Source organism: Marmota monax, unplaced genomic scaffold, assembly GCF_021218885.2.
Source record: "Marmota monax isolate L192 unplaced genomic scaffold, Marmota_monax_Labrador192_F-V1.1 WCK01_AAM20220418_F8-fsc00164, whole genome shotgun sequence".
NCBI classification, from domain to species: Eukaryota; Metazoa; Chordata; class Mammalia; order Rodentia; family Sciuridae; genus Marmota; species Marmota monax.
In genome coordinates this window covers 2,467,765-2,485,114 of record NW_026693313.1, presented here as the reverse complement: position 1 = coordinate 2,485,114, position 17,350 = coordinate 2,467,765, and the positions used below count along the sequence as shown (strand labels likewise).

Sequence of the window (17,350 nt, the reverse complement as noted above, 5' to 3'; positions counted from 1 at the left end):
AGAGACACTTCTACCAATACCATGTCCCTGTGCCATCAATCTGGAAAATACACCTCACTCATTGACCTGGGAGCTCCTCAGGTCAGAGGCAAGGTCTCACCAATCACCATACCCTGGTACAAGAGAGTTCCCAGGCACAGAATATTCATGGAGTGGTTTGTGTTTTGCTTTTATTAATGGTTGTGTCTTCTGTATTTTTCCCAATTGACCTGGGGTTTTAAAAATCATAAAAACAAATGACAAAGATACTTTCAGAAGTATGCATTCCCTCAATAATCTCAGACTTCCTGGCACAATGGTGCATACCTGGGGAGACTGAGGGGAGAAGATTGCAAGTTTCATGCCAGCCTAGACAACTCAGCAAGACCATGTGTCAAAACTGAAAAATAGAAAGGGCTAGGGTGTGGTCCAGTGGTAAAGTTTCCCTTGATTTGAGCTGAGCCTCAATACAAAACAGAAAACAAAAATCTCAGATGGCTTGTGGGGGTAGGAGGGGCTGCACCTTAAAAAAACCAATGTTTGAAATTTTTCACTGCTTTACACTAGCTGTTTTTTAAAGACCCACCATGATAAATAACTATCTAAATAAACTGTGACTGACTTCAGTGGTGTTACAACTTGGTCTAAGAAAAGAGTCAGGATGTTCTGGCTATGAAAGCAGTAGTCTGGTGTGAAGCCCGTGGAGAGAGAAAGGATGGAATAGACCGCCAAGTGTCCAGGTCGCAGAGGCAGAGTTTGGTCAACAGAAGGCCCCCACCCCCAACCCATGTCACCGCAAAGGGAATGGCAGACAAAAAGCTCCAGCCAGGTAGTTCCCTTCAGGTTCTGCTGTCCTTGACACCTAACAAGTGGCATCTGTCAGGAGACAGCAGGGAGAAGATTCCTGGAGAAATGTGAGTTATAATGGAAAATGGGGTCTTTTCTGGAGTCTCAGGAGGGCAAGTCAGAACAGGAACTGGAGGTAAAGAAAACACTGTTCCTCATTCTAATAGCTACCAAGAGTAGAAAAGGAGGTAATGAGAGTTTGCTAGAGGGGTATAGGAACTAACAACATAAACCAGGATTTGATACATCATGACCCCAAAATGATGAAATGCAAAACTAGAAACTTTAAAATAAAAAATTAAAACTTATAGCATTAAAGAGGTTTTCTCTACAAAGTTTTAAATCTCGTGTAACAAAGTTTGAAGAAATAAGCTGGGATTTAAAAAAAAAAAAACAAAAAAACCTCTAAAATGGAAGCAGATTCTTCAAATAGCTTGTTTGTTAAGGCATTAAAATAGATGCATTTGTAAAGAAGGGAATGTCCAGGGCTGGGGATATAACTCAGTTTGTAGACTGCTTGCCTCACATGCACAAGGCCTTGGGTTCAATCCCCAGCACCACAAAAAAAAAAAAAAAAAAAGAAGAAGAAGGGAATGTTCAAGTATTGAGTAGACATGTTGCCTGGTGAAAGTGCCCTTCACTCCTGTGGCAGTCTATGGAACTCTCCTCCTGCCCTTAAAAGGAGCAGTAGAGAAGAAAAAGAGAAGTAATTTAAAAAGCAAACATTAATAATATATGATGTTTATGGAGCAAATCAGAAAATTACTAATGCCCCAGTTCTTCCCAATGCAATCGAATTTCCATGATCGATTTATTCCAGAATCACAATAACACATTGAACAGGTCCAGATCAAGTTCAGAATTCTATGGGGTCTCTTTTAACTTTGTTGAGGCTCAGAAAACTGTAACTATAAAGAATAATTAATAGAAATAAAATAAGAACCACTGAAAAATATACTTTTAAATTTATATTTGTGAGCTGGTGGAGGATATAATTTGTTAAAACCTTCTAAAGAGAAATTTGGAAAAACAAACCAAGACTAAACTACACTTGATTTACCAGCAAGTCCGGTGGACCATGAGCTGCGTGGCAAGCCTGTCCAAAGACGAGCACAAGCCACGCCCAAAAAGAGCCAGCTGTATGTATGGTCAACTAAGGCCTGTCCAGGGTACTAAGAGAAGTTACAAAATCATAATATCCAGCAGGAAATGTTTACCTTCTTCACCACTGTAAAGTCTGCTTGCAATGTGCCAGCACACAGATATTTTGAACAATTAAATCAACAACGCTGAACACGTTAATTATGTTTTTCCTGGGTGCCAGCATTCACCTTGGCACCAGGGAGGCCCCTCTCACAATGGTGATTTACTAATAGGAAGAATCACAGACAAAGTAAAAACCTAACAAACTACATAGTGACCTGGGCTATGGGGAAAACTAGGCAGAGTGAAAGGGAAGTAGGGAGCAGGGGCTGTGACCTTGGTCAGCGTGTGGGGAGGCCTGGGAGGGCAGCTCAGGGCAGCATGAGAACTAACGGGGTATAGCAGGACTCCTAACAGATGCTGGAGGGAGAATGAGTTTGAAACATTTCTGACCAAAATGTCAGAAGGACAGATTATATCTATTGAGCCGGAGGTGAGGGGACACAAATAGAGCAGACCTGTAGAAAAGGGGCAAGGGTCAAGAGTTTGGCTTTAGATGTACAAGTTTCAGAAGCCTGTCAGACACATGAATTTGTGATATCGAGTAGGAGCTGAACCTACAGAGACAGAAAGGCGAAGAGAGCCCGAGTTGCAGAAATGCCCTGGAAAGCTACAGGACTGCTGACACGTACAGCCATGAGACCAGAGGAGATCGCAAGGTAAGGAAGGTTGTGGCTCTGACACTGAGCCCTCATTTCAGGCCGCCACTTGGAGGACAGGGAGATAAAAAGCAGAAAGGAGGACAGGGAGTGGCCAACAAGGCAAGAACAGAGCCAGGAGAGAGGCTGGGAAACCAGCAAGAAAAGAGCTTCATGGAGGAAGAGGCCCACACCACCAAATGCTTCTGACAGGTCAAAGTGGCAGAGCAACCCTGCTTGCTGGGCAGAGTAACAGGCAAGCACTGGCAGCTGTGAAAAGTCGTGCTTCGCACCACCTCCTCTCACTGCTCTACGGAATCTAAAAGACTGGTGGCTGCCAGGGCCTAGGGCCTGAGGGAGACGCCAGGCAAAGGATGTGAGATTCCAGTTAAGAGGAAGAAGTTCAAGAGATTATTGTAAAACATGGTGACTATAGTTAATAATGGACTGAACACTATTCTTAAAAACTGCTGAGAGGGGATGTACGGTGTTTCAACACAAAAATAACGAGGTGAGGCAGAGAGTCACTTAGTCACTACACAATACACACATACACAATTCCAAACAGCACACTGTACACAGTAAATAGGTACAATTGTATCTGGCAATTTAAAAAGAAAAAAGTGTAGAAGATCCATTTCAGTAGAATAGTTGAAATAAAAATCTATAATGGAGTGTATTCAAGGGGAAACAATAAATGGGGAATGCAAGAAAAGAGAAAAACTGGTTTGTGGTTTTGGTCAAGAAGGTGTTTTTGTTCTGTTGGGTAAGAGAAATGACAGCATGTTTTAATGTTAAAGGGAATGACAAAACGAGAAACTGATGGCCTGGAAGGAGGAGGGACATAGGAAAAACCAGGCCCTAAGCATTCCAGGAGGGGAAGGGTCTGCAGAAGAGGAAGGCAGCAAGGATGTGAGGCACGGGCGGTGGTGACTGCCGCCTCCTGACTGCTCCCATCCACGCCTTCAGCACCAGCAGCAGCAGCTGGTGGGAGAGAAGTCTAGGGGCTGGAAGACAGTGGGGAACGTCAACCAGCTTCAGGCAAACACAGAGCAACAGGACAAGGATCCTCTGAAGTCAGGGTCATGAGTTTAAAGACAGGTCTCTTCCCCCTCTTCCCACCGGGCTCTGAATCAGTGGGGAGCTGGGTTCCTAAGACTGTGAGGGTGATCAGAAGGAGGCACTAGGTGTGAGGATGGGGTAAGGAGGAAGAGTGGCATGAGCGAGTGAGAAACAGGACAAAATCACTGTGTTTCAGCGAATTTCAACAACTTAAACACCACTGCAGATCTTTTTTTGATGGTTTGTTTTGTACCAGGGATTGAACTCAGCCACATCACCAGCTCTATTTTGTATTTTATTTAGAGACAGAGTCTCACTGAGTTGCTTAGCACCTCGTTTTTGCTGAGCTTGTGGTCCTCCTGCCTCAGCCTCCTGAGCCACTGGGATTACAGGCATGTGACACCGCACAGGGGCCACTGCAGATCTCTGAGCAACAGTGACGTTCAGAGTCTCTACTCTGCTGCACTGCTGGAACTGGTACTATACTGTGGTTTTTAATCAGTGTGGTACCCTTTACACAATAGTTAAATATATTACACACATGTTAATTATAGATAACTTAGAAAATATAAATAAGGTAAAAGACACAAAAGTTTTAATAGCTGAAAATATTCTTACTTTATTTATAAACTTAGGTCATTTTCATACTTTTGGAAAACTTGCCCTTTTTTGGTAAACAATTCTGTCAGCATGTTATTTAAAATGCTCCTCTATATTTTTATCTTATATAATTACTATTGTATGATAATCAGTCCCGTGGATTGGAAGTCTTTTTGAGGTTTTGAATTGGTCGCACCACACTTCTCTTCATCCTATGGGGCCCACGGTTACCATACACAAGGGGTAACCCTCTGTCTCTCACAGTCTTCTAACACAGAAGTGCCTGAGCATTTGCTTTGGAAAATGCAATTTTTTTTTTTTTCTTAAATGAAAGACTTTCTGTTCTTTCCCAGTTTCTTTCCACGACATTTAGGGCATACTGGTGTTTGAAATTCTGTATGATAACTCATGCCATGTATGTATTTCAGAAAAACTAAGGAACCATGTAACTTTATGTACACAGACAAGATTTCAAGGGAGCAGTTTGTCACAAGGATAAAAAAATACAATGAGGCTTAGTGGGTCTGTGACAGAGGAGTTCTGGATAATCTCATAAGGAGCAGGAGACATGGACCTAACAGATCATGCATCCACTTTCACAAGTCTCAACATTCACGTACACATAAAAACAAACAGACCCTCCTCCTCTGAACAAGAGCAGCACCTAAATATTGAGGACATGATTTACAAACAGTTCATTATTTAAGTCTGGAAACCAGTTCCATTTCATGTGGAAGAACAGTGTTCTGAAAATCATTTTAGCATATACTGAATTTTCCAGGAATAAAACACCATGTATATTGAGAAAAGATTATGCTTTGTTTTGTTCAGAACTTTTCCAGGAGTTACTTCCCATTTTAAAAGATGGCATTGCCACTGACAACCATACTTGGGAATGTGAATTATGGATACAACACACCTCTGTCAGTCTCGTCTTGCACTGTCCAGGGCACACTGATTCCACAGTCATCAAGCATTTGTCTCAGAATTCTAAAGTGACATTACACTGGGTAGAGAGATGTCATGGGAGGGAAGGGGAGGGGGAGAGGGATAGGAAGGGCAGCAGAATACAATAGACATTATTATTGCTGTATGTATATAGGTGACTGTATGACCAATGTGATTCTGCAACCTGTACAATCAGAAAAATGAGAAATTATACCCCATTTGATTCAAGTTAAAAAAAAAAGTCTAACGTGACCATGAGTGAGCATTTACTTACTATTGTATTATATATTATTTTTATTTTCTATATAAAATAAGTCCATATTCTAATATATTTGAAATTCTATGTGGAGCTAGCTTATATTATCTATGAAGTTTCTTTTAAAATAAAGAGGCACTAGAAAAATTTCATTGTAAAATGAGTATTATCTGTATGTTTAAATTATTTGTAATAAATATTACATTTATGAAGTTTTAAATTAAAATAAAATACTAAATAAACAACTAGAAAATTTAAGAGCCCTAGCTCCCGCAGTGTGGAGATCAGATGTGCTGACTGTCTACTGACTGAATATCTACAGTACTGGGTAAAAACTTTTTCTCACCCTTTAGCTGGGTCATGGACTTGGCATGGATGTGAATGGCCCCAAAGCATATGAGTGAATACAAGGAATGAAGCCCAAGAGCAAGAGAAACTGACTTGTGCTACACAATTTAATTTCCGCCTGCTGTTACACAAATGACAAGAAAAGGTGTACTAACTAACTCACAGCACGCACACCAGGTCAGACAGAAATGACGGTAACAAACCTCCCCGCTCACTGGTGCGGGCAAGGAACTTGGACAAGGTGCAAAGGGGAAGGAAGGCTGCTCTGCATCCCCAGGTCTCCTGGCCTCAGCCGAAGACAGGCAGCTGGCGGCCACTGAAAAGCTGGAAGTTGGGGGCCCTTCCCACCACCTGGGTGCACAGACCCTCCTGCTCTGAACAAGAGCAGCACCTCAATACTGAGGACATGATCTACAACAACCACAGACAAGTGTTTATTTTCAAGTCCATGGGCCTACTTGCAACAGGAAATAGATGAACAAGTTCAGCCACAAAGAGAAAACAGCCATACAAGGCCAACAACGATATAATCAAAGCCAGGACACCTGACCCAGTTTTCCCTGTCAAGGTACAAATTAAGCAGGGGAAATGGGCTGTTCTAGATCAAAAGGCTTAAAAACTAAATCAATTTATTAACCTTGTTTAAATTTTGCTTGAAACAAATGTATTCTAAGGGCATTCTGAGGACAACTGGGGATGAAAGGAATTATATTCAATTTGGCAAGGTGACAGAACAGTGGCTATATGGGAATACGCCCTCACTTTTTATAGACCTCACAGAGTGAACTATGTGGAGGTGAAATGCTAAGTTAAAATACTTTCAAGAAAGCGGGGCATGAAAGACTGGAGGAAAAGTAGATAGATGAGGCACAAAAGCAAATATCGCAAAACATTAGGGATACGACAGCTAAGGGACAGCACAGGTGTGCTGATTATATCACTGTGTATCTGCATGTGAAGAATTTTTGTAACAAAAACTTCACAAAAATCAAAGTTGGAACATTGCCTCAGATGACTGGCATACACAGGCAACTGGCAAATCCTCTGTCAGAAAGGAAACCCAATGAAGCCACCTTCAAACACAAAGAATTAGAGGAAATGGAATTCTTTGACTCAAGGATAACAAAAATAATGAATATCAAAAATTTTAAAGAGACTTAGAGAAAAGAGTACTTAAGAGGAAATTTTTTAGCCTCATGTTAACTTCATGAAATAAATAGATTCAAATATGTATTAATTTGAGTGAAAAAAGAACAGAAAAATAAACATCAGTAAAGATGTAGCCAAGAAAAGAGCAGAACATAATTAATTTCTTAAAACGAGCACATAATAGAGAAAACAAAGACCAAGGTTGCTTTGAAAAAGCTTTTATCAAGAATAAAAAAATGAGCTGGGCACTGTGATGAATGCCTTTAATTCCAGCTGCTCTGGAGGCTGAGACAGGAGGAACACAGATCCAAACCAGCCTCAGCAAAAAGTGAGGCACTAAGCAACTCTGTGAGACCCTGTCTCCAAATAAAATACAAAATAGGCCCGGGGATGTGGCTCAGTGGTTAAGTGCCCCTGGGTTCAATCCCCAGTACATAAGTACGTACATACGTACGTACATACATACATACATAAGTAAAGCATTATTAACTTAAATGACTTAACTCTGGATGCTATAGAGATTAAAATATTATTATAATATAAACTTTATTAACATGAAGGTGAAAAACTTGATTTTTCAATGGATAAATTCCTCAAATATAGTACTACATATATATACACACAAAAAAAAAACTGATTCAAGAAGAAATTTATAGCCCTATTATGCCTATGATTACACACACACACACACACACACTGACAAAATGAAATCATGAGTTTAAAAATCAAGGATGAAACAAAAGCTAAAAATCAAGGGCTACACCAAGGCTTTACAATCACTTCTACCAAACATTCCAACAACAGATAATTCCAACCTCACAAAAATTCTTCCAGTGAATTAGGAAAGAGACTAATCCCAAATTCAGTTTACAAAGCTCCACAGCACAGATACCAAAACCTCACAAAGTTAATTACAGCTCAATCTCATCCATGAATAACAACCCAAGAAACCTAAACAAATGTTCGTAAACTTAATCCAGTGTATTTCAAAAGATGACAGATCACGAGGCTTGGTTCTCTGGAATAACACTCTTTTGAACCCAAAAAAAAGGTACTTTTACCACAGTGACAGGTTATAAAGGAAAAACAAAGCGATATTCTCAAGAGATAACAAAAAACACATAAAATTTAGCATTCATCATAAAAAAATAGATCTTAGCTAACTAGAAAAGAAGGGGACTTCCTAAGCCAACAGTAATCTGCTACAAAAAGAAGGATCCAAGAAAGAATAAACTTATTTTCAATGACAAAATGTTGAAGGCCTTCATTTTTAACCAGGGAAAATACAGGAATCGCCAGTCAGTCCTCTTAAACTGTGCAATTAATTGGAGAGGCTGGTCATGCATCAACCAAGAATGAAAAATAAAAAAGTGGGAAGGTAGTAATTTATAAAGTACTTTTTGTTTAAATATGAAAAACCTAAGAAAACCAAGAAGCTATAGAATTAGTAACATTAACAAGAACTGGCTAGACACACAAAAGGTATTACCCAGAGTCATCCCATCTGTATACAACAGCTACAAAAATAAAGCATACAGGAATGACCCTAATGCAAAGTAGAGCAGCTCTTTGAAGAATATTATAAAACAAATTAAAAACTACCTAAACAAATGGAGAAATGAAATGCAGTGTCATTCGGGAGGAGGAGGGATGGTGGCATGGAAATGTGGGCAATCAAGACAAGGAGGGCTGTGAGAACACGCGGGCTGCAGGGGTGTCCCAGCACACCAGTGCAGAAACTGGCCACAATGGGCACCTTCAGGCAGTTAACTCTTCCTTATCACTGACAGCCCTCCTCCTGCCTGACACCCAACCCTCAAAACACCCCCTGTTCCTTGAGAATAGCCAATTTAGGACTAGCCTTCACTTCCCTAATCCTTCCTAGAACTATCTAGCACACACCAGACCCTATGAAACAGCCACAAACCCAATCTTTCCACAAGGCTCCTGGGGACAGCACCCTTTCTAGCCTGCAACAGTCAAAGCTACATAAACCCAATTTTATATTATGGCCTTTGGTCAATTGGCTGCAACACCACCAAAAAATCATTTGAGTAAGTACCTTCATTTGCTTTACTACTTTTCTTTTACAAGTACCATCTGTTTCACTGAAAAAGGTATTATGAAAGAAAAGACCCAATTATAATAACAACAAGTAGACAAAATTCTTAGGGAAAAGCATAGTAAGAAATGAAGTGTATATGAAAAAAATAAGCAACAAAACTCTGTAAAAGAGTAGTATAATAAACTAATCCTATCAGATACTGAGCGATGATTAAATCAGCAAAGTACTGGTGCATTAATAGAAGGACCAATGGAAAAGAACAGAAATCCCAGAATAACCCTAAACACAACACAAAAGAAAATTCAGCAAATGATAAAAGTGACATTTCCAATCAGTTAAGGGAAGACAGCTGCAAAAGTTAATTTTGTGTGGTAATTTGGAGGGTGTTTTTGGATGGATTTAACAATTTAGAAGGGTGATTTAAGTCAAGCAGATTGTCTTCCATAATGTGAGTGGGCTTCATGCAATTATTCTGAAGACCACACTACAATAAAAAGATCAGCCTTCCTCAAGAAGAAGGATTTCAGCTGATGCCTTCTGACCTCATCTGTATCAGCAGCTCTCTGGGGTCTCCAGCCACCCAGCCACACTGCAGATTTTGGACTTGCCAGTGTTATTATAAATAACACTACACACACACACACACACACACACACACTTTGTTTCTCTGAAGAACTCTTAATACGATAATCTACATATGAAAAGATGGTTAAATAACCAGAGCCATTTAGAAAAAGCACATTAGGCTGAACCCTCTTCTCTCTTCCCAGACTGCAAGAAGTGAAACATAAACTGAATGTATGAGCCGGGCGCTGTGTCGCACACCTGTAATCCCAGCAGTTTGTGGAGGCTGAGGCAGGAGAATCACGGATTCAAAGCCAGCCTCAGCAACAGTGAAGTGCTAAGCAACTCGGTGAGACCACTGTCTCTAAATAAAATACAAAATAGAGCTGGGAATGTAGCTGGGTGGTCAAGTGCCCCTGAGTTCAATCCCTGGTATCCCCACTCCAGAAAAAAAATCCCCCCCAAAAAAAAACTTTAAAAAAAACTGAATGTATGAAAACACTATAAAAATTATATGGGAGAGTTGCTTCATGACCCTAAAAGTGTGGGAGGTCTTTTGAGCTCCCACCATAAATAAAATCCAGACATCATGTAAGAGATTAATAACTCTGACTACATGAAAAAAAATTTTTAATTTTATTTATTTTTATGTGGTGCTGAGGATCGAACCCAGTGCCTCGCATGTGCTAGGCAAGCGCTCTACCACTGAGCCACAGCCCCAGCCCACAGGAAAATTTTAAAACAAAAAAACCCTTCTGCATTACAAAAAAAAAAAAACCTGCCTTAACTAATGTCAAAAGACAAATAATATCCAATCGATAAATAAAGAATTTTCAAAAACCAATCTCAAGTGACCAGTAACTGAATTTTAAAAATCAAGATAAAAAGACAATAAATTTACAGTGCAGGAAAATTAGAAAACACAAATGCTTTTAAACAAATAAGACGACACTCATCATCACTCATAACAAGATAACTGTAAACTAAAACCCTATTATCAGATTGGCAAAAATCCAGAGGCTTTCATAAAATCACACCACCTTATGTACAGAGAACAGTCCTCTCACACCTAAATAGCAGAGTGTAAACTGGCGGACTCTGTGGAGTGCGACCTGGCAATATCTTCGAGAAGAGCAAACTTTGACCCAGCAAGTTGCTTTCAGGAATTTGTCCTACAGACATTACTGTGCTTATGAAATGGCACATAGTTAGTTTATCAGGGCAACATTGTTTGAATTGAAATAATCTAAATGACCATCAAAGAGAACTAGCTAAACATATTGTGGTATGTCCACAAAATGGAATAACTCTATAAAAAAAAAAAAATTGAGGGATCGCTCGTGTTCTCCTTTAAAGAGAGCTCCAGAAAATCCATTTAAATGAGTAGAAGAGAGAGATGACCAAAAAACAAAACACAAACAAATATAAAAACTATAAACAGAGTATGTACAGTACATTAAAATATACTATATTGGGTATAAAAACAGGGTAAAATTAAAGTATGGCATTTTGCAATCTCCAGAAAAACATACAATAAACTAATACAATGATTATCTAGCAAAAGGGCAAGGTAGGTAGTAAAGGGGGGAAGGAGAATTAAAATGGGTAAGGCACTTTTCTCTGTATCTTTTCCTTGTACTTTTAAAATTTTTGAAACACATGATTGTGTTGATTAACCAAAACATTAAACACATTACCAACTGGCTCAGTGGCACATACCTATAATCCAAACTACTCAGAAGACTGAGGCAGGAGGACTGCCAAATTTGAGGCCAGCAAAAGCAACTTAGGGAAACCCTGTCTAAAAATAAAAGTTAATGGGCTGGGGTTGTGGCTCAGTGGTAGAGCACTTGCCTGGCACATGTGAGGCACTGGGTTTGATCCTCAGCACCACATAAAAATAAATAAATAAATAAATTGTGTCTGCCTACAACTAAAAAAAAATTTTTTTAAGTAAATAAATATATTTAAAAAAAAAAACAAGTTAAAATTAAAAGGGTTGGGAATATTGCTCAGTGTTAAGAGTCCTTGCCTAGTATGAGGTCCTAGGTTCAATCCCTAGTACTGCCCCCCTCCAAAAAAAAATTTTAAAAATACGAAGTACGTATCTTAATGAACCCTAAAATTAGCTATTGTATACATCATTTTAACCAAAGTCATTATTTGCTGAGTGCCTTCTATGAAATCAACAGGTTTTATATAGAGAGAAAGAAAGTCTGTATGAAAGAATGTTCTTACTGTTATGAAATATTGATTGATCAAACTAAATACAGTTGAATTTACTAGGTTTTTAAATGTACATGAATTCAGTATTCTAAGTTCTTTATTAAAATTTGGCCTGGTTGTAATAATATTCTATTAGTATCTTTTATTTTGTTTTAGGATTGATTTTGGAGTATTATTTTAGTGTCAGAGATACCAACTGTATCTACAAAACTAGAACTCATTTCTTAGAGGGGAACGTCCCAGATCTACCTGGCCTTGTAACTCCCTAGACACCAGGACTGGTCCTGTCAAATCAGACCATCTGACTAAGTCAGTTAGATATCTTCAATTTCAACCCTTTTATCCTACAGGAGTATAATAAAACTTTAAAAAAAAAAAAACCCTCAGATATTCTATAGCTCGAGTTTGAACACAAAAAATTTAACACACTTTGAGGAATTCTGACTTTATTCAATATTCAATAAAAATGATCATATTCATAAGAATCATGATTCTCTAGTATTTCTTACCATAAAATTTACTGTATTTGAATCAATAAAATAATGGTACGATCAACGCACAAGACAGCCCTCAATTTAGCACATTAAAACAGTATTCATTACAGTAAGACTCTACCTGTACTGTGCTTTCAATATTTAAATGTGAAGGATATTAAATAACTAATTGCCATCTGCTGGAAGTCATCAGTGAATGCTTCATAAAGGAGCTTGGTCTTGAAGGAAATGACAGGCACTCAGAATCCTTAATCAAACTGGTTTTACAATCAGAGATTCATTTCAGCACACTAGAGTAAAATGAATAATGTAATCTCTCTACTGAGTCCTTAAATTTTGATGACATGACAAAACATTCTATGTCTACAGATAAGTTCAATAAGTCTCTAAAAGCCCCTTGAAAAAGCCTATAACTTTTCTATGGAAACCCCAGATACCAGTCTCTTTCACTTTAAAAGAGCTGATATTTGAAGTGCTTTAAAACATTCACACACTTTAATAAAAGCTAGACCAGACAGCTCTGAGATAATGCACCTCCCTACTGATAGAGGTTCTATATAACCCTAGCTATATTACCAAAATTTTGCAAACACACACACAGAAAGCAAAATTGTACAGAATCTTGAATCTTTCCTGCGGTTTTAACATGTTTTGTTTAAAGTCATAAACTCTCTTTAGAACCCTGTAATCAAAGTCACATGGGCGCTGACGCTAACAAATCCAAGAAAATAGTTAAGAAATCCACTAAATTGACCAAAATTTAAGCTCCATGTAGTTTTAGTTTTGGCTTATGATCAACAGTCTATTCAAGCTATAAAAGAAGCTCTTTAAAAATGAAAAAGTACACATCTTCTCTTTACTACCTCCACCCCAAAAAAGAGAGAAGAGGGGGAAAGATTAAAATGGAAAGCTGCATTTTGATGCTTATGACTGGCAGAGCTATGACAATCGCATTGTGTTCAGAGTGAAGAGTCCCTGCTCAGGACTTCACTGCACTTCACACCTAAGTGACAGTCTCTAAGACAACATGGAACTCAATCACTTTACCAAATACACATGTACTATTTTTCTTAATCATATAAACTCAAATATATTGCCCAATAACATAAAACAGTATTTTAATGAGGTTAATTTAAAGTAGAAACTTTTTACTTAACGCAGATGATTCCCATTAGTATTTTAATATATTATTACTGAAGTGATTATCTGTTTATAAGCTACATTTCTGTTTATAAGCAACATTTTCACCCAGTAGCGCTTAATAATAAAACAAACCTAAATAAAAAGTCAAGATAAAAATATCACGCATGTGCCAACAAGTAGGAACAGGCAAAAACCCTTTTCCTGAACAAGCCTTAACACAACAACAGAGCACTTTCTTGAAAGACTCAGAAGCCAAATGACAAATAACATGAAATGAGTGACAGTTTCTACTGTCACCAACCAGAAATGCAAGCAGCTATTAAACTAGTCACTTTTCCCACTCTTTAATCCCAAACATGCAAGAAAGAATGAAGGAATAAGGGGGTAGGGAGGAGGAAAGAGGAAGGGAGTTAGATTAGGCTATAGGTTTGCATGTTCTCAAAATTACCTTTGTTTTCTACTGAGAGCACAATTATTAAAATGGGACAGAAAGATTTTTCAGAGCATGATCTGCCTCTGAAAACAGGCCTGGAGGAGAAAACAAGCGCTGGGGAAGCAATGGGCTATGCTCACCTGCTGCGGCTGGTACCTCTGCTGGGACTGGGATGGCAGATACTGCGCCTGGGGCGGGAGATGCGGGGGCTGGGGCTGCTGGTTGTAATATGGCTGTTGGCCTTGTTGGCAGTAGCCACTCACACCTTGCTGTCCATACTGAGGTGGCATCTGTCAAAAAGTCAAGCAAAGCAAATGAGAAAATCAAAATGTGCAATTAAATGAAATCAAATAGGGTTTCAATTCAGTAACATGGTGTGAGCTCTTGGATAAGCAGTTGAATTCAATATTATTAATCCTCTCTTCATTACATAAATCAACATACTGCCTTCTCTTCACATACTATCAATGAAGTAAAAAAATTTTTGACTTTACCTTTAAAAATCATATTTTATCAGATAGCAAGTATTGAGAAAGCCATAAAAATCTAGTGAGAAAAGAAGCTACTAATACTGATATTTTACAAATGCCTCGGCTAAGAAAGTCAAAGAGGTATTATGTTAAGTCCATTCCCATGCAACAGTGTAAATATGAATTCACACAATCTATGTTAATTCATTGATATTTTGTAGGATGCCTGTGTTTTGAGTGCACCACACCGTGCATGTCTGTTTCCAAGTTCAGAATAACTAAAGTTAGAACATCCCAATTACATTTCTAACACGACGTGAGCCACTTACATTAGCAATTCCACTCACTATTTTTGCTAAAAAGAAATACATCCCTTTATCATCAAATGAAACCCTTTGAAAGCAATACCCCTTATAGTTTGGAGCTTAAATGTCCCTCAAACGCCCATGTGTTAGAGGCTTTTGTGTAAGAGAGGAGGCCTAGTGGAAGGTCTTGAAGTCACTCCAGCCATGCCCTTGAAGGGGACTGTGAGACTCCAGCACCTTTCTCACTCTCTTTTTGTTCGTGACCAGGAGGAAAGCAGTCTTACTCCACCCACATGTTCCTGCCATGATGGGTTGGCCTCACCAAAACTGTGAACCAAGAGAAACCTTCACTAAGTTGATAATTTCAGGTATTTCTTCTAATAGTGGAAAACTGACCAATGCAAATACATAGAAAACAATACTGTGGGTATCAAACCACCAATTCAGGTTCCTGAAGGAAATATATTCCTATCTAGTTGATAAAACAGGAAATAATAATTAATAAATAATAAAGCCCAATATAAATGAGAGAAATAGACCAAAATTTCCAAAACAGTCTTCTCCATCTTTAATTTACATGACCCTAAATATTTGTTAAAGCATTTTTCAGAGGAAAATCCTTCCTTGTGCAATCAATAGACCCTTAATAGTATTTTCAGATTTTTTAAAATGAGTATTTTTAAGTGTTTTAAAATAAGAAGTCTATTGATTTTCTTTTCCTCCTAATTAAAAGAGCAAGATAGGAAAAGAAAAACAAGATATCAGAACAGCAAAGAACACTCCAGAGCCAAGAATGGTGAAGTCATTCTGTTAATACCACAATATGGTTCCTTTGGGAACTCCAAGAACCTGAGCCCCATAAGCCCACACACTCGAGAAATTAACGAGTACCAGATACACGCATGAAAAGTCAAATTCAATATAGAAACACTGAATGAGGCAAAAGAAAGAATGACAAAGGAGGAAAACTTCTAAGACAAATTAGTACAGTATTTCTTTCAACGTAATCCAGATTATTTTTAAAATCTATCAGCAATTATCACAAACACCACGGCTCACAACACCTCTTATCATAAGGTGCCTGCAACATTAGAGCAGACGAGTTTGCAGTGAAAAGCCATTCAACAGCACGGTTAAATGCCTTGCTTTTATTTATTTTTCAGCTTGATATTTCATAATGCATGTATGTCCCTGCCACAAACCAAGCCAAAGAATTTCCATAAAATACAACTCCACAGGCTAGAACACTACACATCCTCCCGTTCAACACCCATATGTTTGATTTGATATCTAATACTATATTTCACACGAGCATCTTTGCAGTTTGATTTGAAGCAGTGAGGATAACACTTTTGCTAGTGTTAAAATGACTGTAAAGCTCAGTCAACACAGCCAGCAACTCCCCTAGGAGTTATGCTTGAATATGTTGACTTGCTGCTTTATGGAAACCCTTGCGCACAATATCAAAGTGTTCCTGGGTGGGGGGCTGTCTGTCAAGCAAGACAACAAGAGGACATATTGCAGGAACCTACTAACACCAGAACAGTCACACACTTACTAGACTCTTACTATGCATTCTAACTCTGGGATGTTTGGGGCAGGTCAGGGGGCCAGGGGGTTAGGGAAGGGCACAAATAAATCATCCACAGAGCTACCATAACTAGCAAAACTAAGCAAACTACAGAGGTAAAACCATGCTTAGGATCCCTAGTTGCTATCTTTAGCCATCAAACACGATCTGCCATCCTCTAAAGTATATGGTCTAATTCATTCCTTTGGGACCAACTTCACTGACACCTCTCTCTGTGAGCCTGGGATGAGGAAACCTAAGTTGATGTACAACTGGCTCTCCAGTGGATCTCGGTTAGAAATGCATGAATAGAAACCCAATTCCCACTGTCCCTTAGTTATCTGAATATGGTCAATCACAAAACTTGTCATAAATCTCCAACTGCAAAATGGGGTTATATTATTAATTATTAATAATTTCTTTATTAATTCATACTAATAGTGTAGTCAGAAATGTAATAATCCTACCTTGAAGTTTATACAGATACTATTATTACTTTTTAAATTTATAAATTATAGGGCTGTCTCTAACCTGTTAAACTATTTTCTAAGAGTAACCTTTAAAAGCCCATTTCCTAATATAATAAATATCTTCTGTAGGTGCCTGAACTAAGGTCTGGTTGGTTGGTTGGTTGGTTGGTTTGTTTGTTTTGGTGCCAGGGATTGAATCCTGGGTTCCTTAATCATTGAGCTACATCCAATCTTCAACCCTTTTTATTTTTTTATTTTGAGACAGGGTCCTGCTAAATTGCGTAGGGCCTTGCTGAATTACTGAGGCTGGCTTTGAGCCCATGATCCTCTAGCCTCAGCCTCTAGAGCCGCTGGAATTACAGGCATGTGCCACCGTGCCCAGATTAAGGTCTGAGTCTTTAATGATTATTACTAGTTTTGTTTTAATCATTCCAGCTGCAAGGTTTTTAAAGCTCTAATGCGTACTTTTCAGACTTCTTAACCTGAACAATCTATATCACATGCATAAAATTCACAGGGAAGTCATCAGAGCCCATTGTTCGCTTGGTTAGTTCTGCCATCTTTTCACCAACAGGCCACCG

The 17,350-nt window shown here is 38.6% G+C and overlaps 1 protein-coding gene across 7 annotated transcripts in view; it reads right to left on the bottom strand.

The window, feature by feature from the left end:
• Positions 1-17,350, bottom strand: part of Arid1b (AT-rich interaction domain 1B) — a 412,777-nt gene that overhangs the window by 284,130 nt on the left and 111,297 nt on the right. For all 7 annotated transcript variants that reach the window (XM_046456608.1, XM_046456610.1, XM_046456613.1 and 4 more), the window contains exon 3: positions 14,095-14,244. In XM_046456608.1, coding sequence (XP_046312564.1) covers positions 14,095-14,244 — 150 coding nt within the window. The remainder of the gene's footprint in view (positions 1-14,094; positions 14,245-17,350) is intronic.